General features: G+C 37.1%; 1 protein-coding gene across 2 annotated transcripts in view; it reads right to left on the reverse strand.

Moving 5' to 3' along the window:
• The window catches only part of DNAJB4 (DnaJ heat shock protein family (Hsp40) member B4), a 31957-nt gene that overhangs the window by 11078 nt on the left and 8326 nt on the right, over positions 1-12553 (reverse strand). For both annotated transcript variants that reach the window (XM_086617291.1, XM_086617292.1), the window contains exon 2: positions 90-375. In XM_086617291.1, the coding sequence (XP_086473417.1) occupies positions 90-300 (211 nt within the window). In that variant the 5' untranslated portion in view covers positions 301-375. The remainder of the gene's footprint in view (positions 1-89; positions 376-12553) is intronic.

A 12553-nucleotide genomic window follows, 5' to 3' on the forward strand; every position in this document is an offset into this window, starting at 1 on the left:
TCATATGTTTTCTGGCATCATCTATGTTTATTTTGCTTCATTCAACATAACGAAAGTGACTGAGCAGAGTATAACAAAGACATACATACCTTCCTCCCCAAACTGATCATAAATGTCTCTCTTTTTGGGATCACTCAGCACTTCATAAGCTTCTGCAACCTCTTTGAATTTTTCCTCTGCGTGGGGAGATTTGTTCTTATCTGGATGCCACTTCAGTGCTTGTTTTCTGTAAGCCTTTTTGATATCCTCTTCAGAAGCCCCTTTTTCAATTCCTAGAATAGAATAATAATCTTTCCCCATCCTGAGTGTTGGAGGAATTCAGATTTTTCTTGCTATAAAGAAAGCAGTGTCCAGTGTCTTATCAACGTAGAGATGCTAGAAAAGAAAAAATAAAAATCAAGTTTGGAATTGAAACAAATACAACTGTTACAAATCAACAAACTCTGATACATTAAAGAAACACTAGACAGCTTCTCCGTATTTCATTCCTTCCCCCGTTACTCATTTATAAATAATTACACACACAGGACAAGACACAGCCCTCTTTAGAGCCCTCCCACCTACAGTACGTGTCTCCGCTCTTTCTAGAACGACAAATAATGCAGGACGTCACTTCCCCGACTGACCCGGCTGAAAGCCTGCACAGCGTTCACTCCAACACGCACGCATGCGCACGCACACACAGAAAACGCTCAACCCTATTTCCTCCCTTCTCAAGCAACTAGAAAGTTTAAAGGTTTAACAGTGTGATACAGTGCCTTTCACCACCAGGGCTGAATCCAATCAGCTCTAACGACATAACTGCCCCCACAGAAATGCAGTAGCCCATATAGAGCAATGATAGCACTTTACTTCACAGTTTCTATAGAGACAGCTGTATATATAACTGTTTTCCAAATATATCAACATGGATTTATACCCTTTACAGCAAAGACTACAAAGTATTTTACACCCAAGTTAACTACAAAGCTTCAGAAAGTGTAACTTCATTTCCACAAAATAAAATTAAGCCACCCTCAACCAGAGTTGACTGCAGCCATGTACTATTAAGAAGTAACAAATCAAACCTGAGCAAAAAATACCAGTTTACCACAACTCAAGCCACTCAGTTAAAGCAGATCAAAACTGTGCTCCCACACACTTCTACACAAGAGGTAACATCCAGAATGTTATACAAGTACGATAACATATCAAACAAATAGCATTCAACTGATGAGATATTAATAACAGAAAAATACTTGTTTTCTACACATTTGTTTTATAATACGTAGTGCAAATTTTACTATTGAGGTATTTCTCACGTTCTGCAGAGGGAATGGTAGGAAGTTTCAGCCTGCAAGATTTCTTTTGGCTCTTAGTTAAGAGCTAGAGGTCAAGAAATTATCCTTACTTGTCAGTATAGTGATAAACTTCAAGACTGATTAGCATAGCTTAAAAAATACTCTTCCCTGAAGCAAAGTATTATTAAAACATGCCTGTTTGGGTCACACCTGAAAGTGACCTGTATGAAGACATCTCTAGGCTCAATTATGAAGTTACCTGTGTGAAGAAAATTAGCCTCAGTTCTAACGGTAGCCTCAGTTTACCTCCTTCTAACAGTAAAAAAATTTAAGCAAAGCAGCATATAGCAGCCAAGGGACCATCAAATTCAAGTGGAGAACACTAAACTTCAAATATAATGCTCTCTGAATCAGAAGTTGTTTTTCAGAATCTGCTCTAACTTAAAAGAGGGCTGATAAGAAAGGACAGAAAATTTCTCCTTAACTTTTTGGACCTTTTTTTTTTTAAAAAAAAAAACACAACACCCCATGTCATCCCCCTATTCCTCACATCACATCTATTCTTTTCCAGTTTCTGCACTAGAATTTACCAGATCCCCTCAATGCATCCAAGATTTGCGTAATTATTTTCTTTTTAAATTCCTCTTGGAATAGAGGTGGGAAAGATGAAGACAGAACAGTACAAAGACGAGACTTCACCACAATATTTCAGAAAGCAAGAACTTTTCCATATCCATAGTTGTTATTTCAAACATAACAGAGGCCAAAGGGTATTGAAAGAAGGAATCAGTTCACTTTGCCACCAAGTCTCTGGGGACTTATTCGCATTTTTGGAACACTGGAAGCCACGATGTTACAGAATCAATTATCTTTATAGCTGAAGGAGGAATTTGTTGCTGAACTCCACATGGAATAAAGCTAGTATTTTACTAATCATCCTTTTAATCTTTTTTTTAAAAAGTGCGCTTTTGTTAATTTCCTATTAGTATTTCAGATAAATTCTTGTAGACTCGTCCTAAATTCACCTTTTTCTCCACAACTGAATTCTGAAAGCAGTAGGTACAATAGCTTGGATTAAAGCAGGACTTCAGTTTATTTCTTGCAAAATATAATACCACTCCCTAAGAAGCTACTTTACTTACCATTTTAGCAGGCAGTTTTAACTTTACCACACTTAAGAAATGGCTGCAAATACAACCAACCACCATCCAAAGTCAGCAGCTAAGAGAACTCTGAACTACAACAGCAAACAAACTTCATCACTATTGACAGAATAAGATTTAGAGCAGCCTTAAATTCTCTTGCAAAACTAGCAGGTACAAGGAGCTGTTATGCTCAGCTGTGTTCCCATGGTATGGTTTGAGCAACCTCTGGTGGGGTGATAGCTTACATTACTTGAAGTATTCCTACCAGTGAATGTCTGGGAAGGACCCCATAAGATTTGTGTCACTGTGATGTCATATAATAGAATTTTCAGAACAGCAACAGCTCAGACTAGCTTCAGGACTGTATTTTTCGTTATGTTTTTCAAATCCTCTGGTCAATCAAAGTGGCAGAGGGTGCATATGCTAGTTTAAAAAATAAGGTATAAGACATTTTCCCCTTTGAGAATCTGATTTTAAACACTTACCTCTTCTTTTAAAAATCAAAAGAATACTCAAGGAGCTGCAATTAGCAGGGCTTAGCACTCTCCTCCTCCCTCTCATTTTGTAAAACACAGTAATTAATTTGCCAGGTTTCATTAAGACCCAATAGTCATGATTTCTTCTTAAATCAAAAGTTTCTTCCCCTCAAACGTCAAAACTTTCAGAACAAATTCTGATAACAACAACAAAGTCACACTAGGACTTTTGCTGACAATCACTGTGAGTAAGTGTTCAGGCATCCCTTCTCTCCCTACAGAGGAGAACATGCTATTCTGCCGTAAGTGCCAAGTTACACCCTAAATAGGTAAGTTATTCTCTAAAAATGAAATTTCTTAAGATTCTAAGTGAGATGTACAGCAATGAATACGTTACTTCTACTTCCTGCCTTGCATGAGATCTTCATGTCAGAATTAATTCACAGTCTGGAATCTCATATTTACTAAGAGTTGATGCGATAACTGGAGCACCTCCTTTCAGAAAGCATGTTCCTTCTTTTTTTCCATGATAAGACCTTCATTTTGCCATACAATCAGAGATCTTTTGCATACACAAGTGAGCTGCAGTTCTTCTCACATGTTTGAGTTCTTTAAATAATTTGTAATAAATTAAGAGATATAACTCAATTTTTTTAAAAAGTATTTACTAATTCTAAGACAAGCATGCACAAAATAAACATCTAGTGATCATGCTTATGATCATTTGGGTACACCCAATCATATCAGCACTTCTTCAGACAGGGAAATTAATCTGCTAAGTGTGGTAAGTTTTTACATCTTCCAATCTCCTAGTATTAGAGCAGTTTCAAGGACAGATAATAAATCACAGCTGCTAGATTTTTAGAACTCTGTATATCTATCTTTGCAGTTCTTTATTGTTCATCGTTATTTTATCCCACATTCCTCCTCATGAGTTATTAACAAAAGAAAGGAAAATTCTTCATATACTCTCCACAATGATTTCTGGCATTGCAGTCCCTTCAATCAAGCACAGATACACAGAAAACACAACAGCTTTTTGTTAAAAAAAAAAAAAACCACAAACACAAAACTTATATATTTAGTTTTACTGCTATAGTCTTACCTTCCCCGTTACCATATACACTTAGAAATGGAAGTATTTAAAAAAACTCTTCTAGAAGACTCTGAAAAGATTCTGCTTCCAATATGGTAGAGAGGCCTTACAGAGAGATCTGGATAGACTAGGGAGCTTGGCGATCACCAACCATTTGAAAACTAACAAGAGCAAGTGCTGGATTGTCCACTTGGGATGGGGTAATCCTGGTTATATGTACAAATTGGAGGATGAGAGGCTGGAGAGCAGCCCCATGAAAAGATATTTGGCAGTTTGGGTTGATGGCAAGTTGAATATGAGTCAATAGCATGCCCTGGTAGTCAAAAGGCCCGTGTCCTGGGGTGCATCAAGCTCAGCATCGCTAGTCGGTCAAGGCAGGTGATTGTCCCCCCTACACTGCGCTGGCGTGGCCACACCTCAAGTACTATGTGCTGTTTTGCACGCCTCAATACAAAAAGGACATCAAACTATTAGAGTGTGTCCAGAGGAGGGCAATCAAGATGGTGAAAGGCCTTGAGGGCAAGATTTATGAAGAACAGTTGAGATCACTTGGTTTGTTCAGCTTGGAGAAGAGAAGGCTGAGGGGTGACCTCATCCCAGTCTACAACTTCCTCAACGGGGGCAGCAGAGGGGAGGTGCTCATCTCCTCTCTTTGGTGACCAGCAAGAGGACATGAGGAACTGGGATGAAGCTAAGTCAGGGTAAATTCAGACTGGACATCAGAAAAAGGTACTTCACTGAGAGAGTGGCTGGTCACTCAAACAGGCTCCCCAGGGAAGTGGTCACAGCTCAAAGCCTGTCAGAGTTCAGCAAGCGTCTGCACGATGCTCTCAACCATATGGTTTAGTTTTAGGTATGTCGTGGTTTAGGCTGCTCCAGCAATTAAACTCCACACAGCCACTCACTCACCTTCCCCCACTCCCCGGGGATGAGGAAGAGAATTAAAGGAGAAAAGGAAAGAGACCCATGGGTTGAGATAAGAACAATTTAATACTACTAATATATAAAAATGTACAATGATCAATATACACAAGCGAATGATGTACGGTGTAATTGCTCACCACCTCTTGACCGAGGCCCATCTCGTCCTGAATTAATAATCCCAAAAAACAGATAAGTCCTGCTACTGCAATCCCGGATGAGCAAGAGGCCCAAAAAGAGAGAGCACTCAGAGTCCGAGAGTGAGAGTCCCGGAAGAGCAAAGGCCCTTCTTTCCGGCTGACCCTCGCTTTTATACCGGGCATGACGCTGCATGATATGGAATACTTCATTGGCCAGTTTGGCCCTCAATCCTAAATCTAAGCACAAATCATAAGAAGAGTCATGGACCCTTTGTCCCAGCTATGCTCCCCCCTATCCTGTTGTGCTCCTGCACACTGGCAAGAACACAGCAGCTGAAAAGTCCTTGAGGCCTCAGTGCCAACTATAAACATCAGTGCGCTATCAACGTTCTTATAGCGAATCCCAGACTAGAACCAAAACACGGAGCTCTTCTAGCTGTTAGAGAGAAGAGCTAACTGTCCCAGCTGAAAGCAGGACAAGGTAGTGCTTCCAACTTGAGATATTCTACAATTCCACGATTCTATGTTTGAGTAAGATTTTTTTTTTTTTTTAAATGCCTGAATAAGTGTCCTCTACAAAACAGATAAGGTCATCAATGTGGGACAAATGAACTAATTTATAGAATTATTTTGTTCTTTACAAGTTTCTGCATTTCTACCTTGAGATTTTCAAGGCAGATCTACCTAGAAATATCACAGGGCATTTTGTTAGCAATTCCATTTCCCAGAGTCCTTGTATTTCAGTCACCCCTTACTTCAGAGATTGACACTTTGTGTCCAAGTACCACAAGGCACCTGCACTGTATGCACACCTGCTCATGCACAGGTCTAACTGCGGCATACTGGAATGTGTGCTCATCCTCTATTTGGACTTTTACCTTTTACTAAAAGGAGAGGTGTTGCTGTGATTTGATTTGTTTAGGGAGCATTAACAGCACACAACCCTACAGACCCGATGTAGCCAAGGTTGGCCTCAGCTGTAACAAGCCAGCCTTAGTGCATTCTGAAACCTACTCAAGCCTCCCAGAAGCAAGCCACTAAACTATGTATCTATAAAATTAGTAAAGCCATAACCTTGGATTAAGAGCGCTTCTGAACGAGTGCTAAGCAACCTCGCAGACAAATCCAGTACTGCATTTGGCTGTGACATCACCTCAAAAACGTTATAGATAAAAAACCACCATAAATTGGCTACTTTTCTTCCTCATTCTACCACATCATTTCTCTGACTGATATACAACATTATGAATCAATTAACTACCTATGTCATCAGTTCTTTGTTTACACAGTCTTCAAACACAACAGCTGGATTCCATTTCAGGTATACAGAGAAAAAAAGTCATCGTCACTGTAGTGGCAAATGGTATCCATAAAGCCTTTGCTTATAGCCAATTCTGTAAACCAATTTTCTGTCAAACTAGGCAGCCTCAGACATGTCTTCCTGTTCTTATAAGCTACTTTAGGGAACTCTTATCATGCACTGAGAAAGTCAGCAGCCTGTATTTGTTGAGCTCTTCTTTTCATCAGTGTTACTTGTTACAGCTCAAATTATAAAAAAAAACAACAAACGTAAAATGGGAATTTCAGTTCAAGCTTTTTAAAGCTGACTGGGGGAAAAAATTCGTGCATCTTCAACTGCAAAAAGTTACTAAAAAGCCAAATAGACAATTTATTAAAATATTTTATTCATTCTCAAGACTGAATAAAATTTTGAAATCACACAGAACTTGCCTAATGTAAGTCCACTCTTATCTACAGAGGATCTTCTATGTTCTTTAATCAAAAACAAGAAAGTGACATTCACTTTTGTAGTAAATGATGTCCTCTTTTAATCTAAAAATGTTTATGAAATATAAACTAGGAAGCTGAAAATTGTTCCTTCAACATTTCACCTTCACTTCTGAGACTGAGTTTGGCTACTCATATTCAGCATTCTACTTGAGTTAGTATTTCAGTGAAATAATTGTTGCTTTAAAATATCTTTCCCATTATTCTCTCTGAACAACTGCAGTTTAACTCACATACATATGGACAAGTGCTACACATCATAAGTTTGGCAGAAGAGTGGGAGCAAGGTCATATGACTTCCAGGTCTTAGAATAGTTGCATTGATCATATTAATGCTGAATTAATAGCTTTGTTTAAAGAAGCCTTCATAAGAACAACTGGAATAAATTAAGATACAGCCAAGGAAACATTCACAACAATAGTTACACTGAATTCAAATTCTAAATTAATCATAAAATAGCACTAGTACAAAGTTATTTTAAGAAAGAGCTTCTAAGCAGAACAGCGTCAATATTCCCTGAAGTATGTGAAGTTGAATAAAAATGCTCATTATTTCCTTTAAATTAAGCCATTTCTTCTGCATTCCTCAACTCTTAAACCTCAGAAACAAAACTGAGAAAGACAGGACTAGATCACAGAAAGTTAAGAGCAAACAAAACCACAAAGGCAAATTCCAGACAGATCACAACTATAAATATACATGTGCACGTAAATGTCAAGGCAGAGGAGCCAAATCCCTCCCCATAAAAAGCTCTTTCACAATTAAGTATCATAATATTTGCAAACCCACATTAATGTATGAAGCAAACTGACATTTGTCTACATTGGTTTGAAGAAAGCACATCCTTATTCAATAGTAAAATTTCCTATAAGATCATCCTTTGTTTTCCCAGATAAAAATAAAAGACAATGGCTTTTCTCCCCATCATCTTTAACTGCATGTAGTTGTTGACTGAGCTATGTTTACGCTTTTAGACTGTGAATAAGACCTTGTACATGCAAACCCCATTCATTAATTCATTAAATATAGTTTCACTACAGAAATATTCACTAGTTGGTCTCATACACAGAAATAAATTTTAGTGTTTACAACAGAAGTAACAAATAGTTGAAATTGCATTTTCTGTTAGATATACATATAAAAAAAGTGAAACCTGCAGAGCATAGCAGTCCTTTCTAATCAGTCAATGGCCCTAAAAGAAAAGCTCCATTTAGTCACACACTTCATACCCAAATTAACTATCCAAATTTATCAAATTTTTACTTCAGTTCTCTGCAGAAACATACTGCTACTGTGATGGAAGTAAAAAGTTCATTGTACATGAGGATTCTGGCGCTGATTTTACACGTAAATAAGTAATTGTACAAGAAAGTGAGATATCACTTAAAAATTAAGAAAAAAAACCCCAAACTATAAAATTACACTAGCCAGTGACATTAACTTTGTTAACCAGCATACTTGAGTAATAAGGCACATTTATTTAATGTTTTGTATTGCATATATTCTGTCTTTGAAACACTTCACTTGTAAAAGATTCAAACTGAAATGTACCCCAAAGCATTTAACAGTTTGTGTAATACATCATGAGTTGTTTTCTGAGGCACATGCAACAGTGCAATCTAATGTAATTCACTAACAATTGAACATTACATTAAAAAGACTTCTTGACTTTTGATTTCCTCACAGATTGAAAAGGAAGAAATGTAGTGGGATAGGTAGAGTCATGCTTTACAAAAATATCTGGCTTCCATTACAGATATAGCTAAGTCACTGTGAAACAGTGCTTCATAGGACACATACCTACTATACTTTCTTCATTTAAAAGTCGATAGTATTGTCCAGAAAGATCTTGTCTGATTATTTTTGGTTCAAGAAGAGATATTAAATGAAATTGCAGGATACAATGTTATCCAAGAAAATTAAATTCATTACATTTAAGTTATACCAGCCTTAGCATCAACAAAAATATTTTCTATTGACAGTACCTGCTTCAAAATAATGTTTATAATATTACTGGAATATATATGAAGTTATGCTCCTGCCAACAGGCCGGAGAACACATCTTTAAGGTCTTCTATAGGAAAGTTTGCTTCAAATATACATTCCAGAGTTGACACAAATTTGCAGCTCAAGTTCAAATGTTAAATCTCAAAACACATACTGCTGTCACCCAGAGATACCCTGTTATCACTTCTGAACTTTCAAAATTAATTTTTAAGCCTGTGATTCGTGCAGTCTTCAATTTTATTTGAAAAATCTACATGACAAGACAGCAGGCACTGTTAGCATATTTTTTTAATTAGTTTTTTTTTTATTGTTACTTTTTTAACAGTAGACTGTTAAAAGCTAGAAATGCTATGCACAACTCAAAATGTCCATCATATTTTCACATTAAAACTTAATATTGTTTATTACGTATTAAGTTCTAGGCTTGGGTTCTTTTCAGAAAATTATTCTTCTCACTATATATATTATGACCTACCTAGAAGTACATACAACACTAAAAAAAATGAAAAAGAAAAAAAACCAGGCTAAATCTCACAAGAGTTTATTTGAAACACGGTTACAACTATCTTCAAAAACATGACTAGGACACTAGTCATACATGCACTTGGATCCTTCAACAGAACATAGCAAACTTATATGTCATTAACATAAAGAATTGCTTTCTCATACCTGATTCCTGACTACTAAGTCACAATATCCATTATAGCTGAAGAACAAAAATACACTTGGAAGAAGTTTCCAGATTTAACTTTCCACCACTGGGAGGGAATGAACATCTTGCAAGTAGGCAAAGTTCTTAAGATTGAGCTATGATGCTGCAGTGATGAAAATGCAACAAACACCCCCTTACTTCACAACAGTGTGATTAACTACTTCAGTCAAGTACAAGACTGCACTTAGAAAAACAAAAGGAAACATCTGAAGCATGCTCACACAAAGCAACACGCACACACAAAGTATTTTCATCTACAGATTAAGGCTTCCCTCTTCTGAGAGAATATAGATTTCACAAGCACTTTTCAATTCTCTACTTCGATGTAGTGACCACTTCAATTCCCACCCACATAAATTTCTGTAAAAGGCCTCTTCTTCAAAACAAGTTGATTGGTCAACCAGGAAAAATGCCAATCATGCAAACCATTTAACAGATTCCCTCACATTACTGGCTATGCCTAATTACCACACTCACTATTACAAACTTCAAGTAGTTAACGACACTGTTGCCATACAGACTTTAGTAAACATCTATATTGTACTGGGTTGGTAAAGAGAAATATCTTCTCACTGTTGTTACCAAAAAAATCAAATTCATAAGGAAGCTGAAGTTCCTGTTTTGACACGTTCTGCACAATTTACTATTAAATGAACAGTTTGAGGCAAAGAAAGCAGAAAAACAGAGTACTCAAAGTTCTTCCTTTCAATTTTACGTATAATAAGCCTGGATTTTTGTTCCAACTGCTTTTAGCTCTGACCGTTCTCACTCAGGAATTTATACGAGACTCAAGCAATTCTGTCCTGAAACAGTCCATATGCAAATGATGAGTTAGACTTCATCACACAATTATCACACTGTACCACTCAGGTTTCTCCCATGTTGGTTACGTAACAAGTAAAGTTTAATACGATGAATAGTTTAAGGTTTCATAATTGTTCATTATTTCCCTCCAACTAGTTGCTTTTATTTGATTGCAGTAACGTTAAAGTTTTACAGCCTTTCTGGTAATTAAGAAACAACATACTGCTGCCAATACAAGTCTTTCAGATTCTCAAGTGATACCACACCCAGACTCCGAATATGTTTTCAATATTGCCACATAGGAGTATTTCATTAGTTATACATACACTTTATACGTATGCCACAGACTTCCAAGTTTAACTTTTCTCAGCATGAATAGTATACTACGTAACAAAATAGGTAATGCTTAAAAAAAGTAAAAGAAGTCCTGATTAATTCTGATTAGTGTCAAAACGAACAGAAGATTGCTTGGTAGTCAGGAAAAAAGAAATAAAAATGAAGTGTTAAAAGTTACTAGAAAGGAATAGAGAACAAAACAGAAAACAACATTACAGTATCATACGAACAATACAGTACCAATAGTACATCTATACCATAAAACCGTGCAGTTCTGTTCCCCACAACTCCCCAAAACCAAGTATAACTTTTTTTTTAAATGTTCAGAGAAGGACCATAACAGATGATCAAAGATATGAAAGTCCTTCCACGTGGGAAACAACTGAGGAGGTTCAAGTTCCTCAGTCTGTAAAAAAAAAAAAACAAAACAAAAAAACCCAAACAAACACAAGGAAGTCACAGATATCTACAAGGTCAACAAATGATGGAGAAAGGAGGAGAGATGAACTCAGATGGGTTTACTCCCATCTGAGCAAGAGCCACTACATGAAACTAGTAGAAGCCAGTTTCAACAATAAAATTAAGTTCTACAAGTGACAGAATTCCCCGCCAAAGGACACTGGAAACTCAAAAATGGTTCAGTAAGACGCTGAAAAAATACTATAGAAGATATCCACTGCAAGTTTCTTGACAGAAAAGACAGCAGGAATTCCCTGAGATGCAAATATTTGGAAGTTAGGAAGGCAGAAAAGAGGACCAAGCATTTGCTTTATTCCAACCTTCCCTGAAGCATCTACTCATGGCCACTTTTGAATTTCTTTGTTGAACAGACCACTTAACGGACAACCAGTTCAGCATTCTCTAGATGAGCACCCTCACTAGATTCATGAAAATCTCAATATAATGCAATTCAGCCACTTCCGTGTTCTAAAGAATGAACGCTTTCTAACACAGAAGCTTAAAACATGAGCATTTGCACTACGAAATCAACCTCAATGACACTGTCCAGATGTATGGGTTCAGACGAGCCCTAGAGGTCTGTTCCAACTAATGGAGTAGAAAAAAGGTGTTTGGGTACTTTTTATTCTAGCATGCTTCCTTGTCATATAACTGGACTATTGTTTTGTATGCGTTTTCAAAAAAGCATGCAACTCATTTATTAGTACAGACAAGGAGGGTTGGTGGGGACTTGTTGTTTTATTTTTTGGGGGGAGTTGCTGTTTTTGGAGTTTTGGTTTGTTTTTCCTCTAATATACATACACTAGAGGCACGTTACTTAAAACTATCTTGAAATTACGATCCAGGGTACCACTTGCAACCATGCTGCCTTCTCTTTCTCTCCTGCCACCTCTCCATCTGTTCCTATGAAACAAGTGTCAGTTGCCTACAGGCTCTCAGACAATTCACACAGAAAAAAGGAAAAAAAAAAAATGTGTAGACCTCTACCCTTACTTTCCTATCTATCTGTTTATTAAGGAAATCTTGGAAAATAAGCAATGAATATTAAGCATATCTGTATTGTTTTCCATCTAAGTGAAATAAAAAGGGGTGTTGCTTACAATAAACAGACTTTTTAAAAATAGGTATTTAATAACACTTGTAATGACATTTTTAATATTCCTGTTTTCAATAAAAGTGAGGCTTAATTTTATATTAACACTTGGCAGATACAGTCCCACTCTTGCAGCCCAGAAATCTCCCTATAAGTATAGATGGAATAGCCAGTTCATATGCTACTCCTTCTGCAGTCCAGCATTCTCCACCCCACCACCCAGAGCCAGCTGGCACAAATCAAAGTAACATTTGCTCTGGGCAGGCTGAGACTGGACACAAGGCCAGCCAGCTCA

Source organism: Tauraco erythrolophus, chromosome 10, assembly GCF_009769465.1.
Source record: "Tauraco erythrolophus isolate bTauEry1 chromosome 10, bTauEry1.pri, whole genome shotgun sequence".
NCBI lineage: Eukaryota > Metazoa > Chordata > Aves > Musophagiformes > Musophagidae > Tauraco > Tauraco erythrolophus.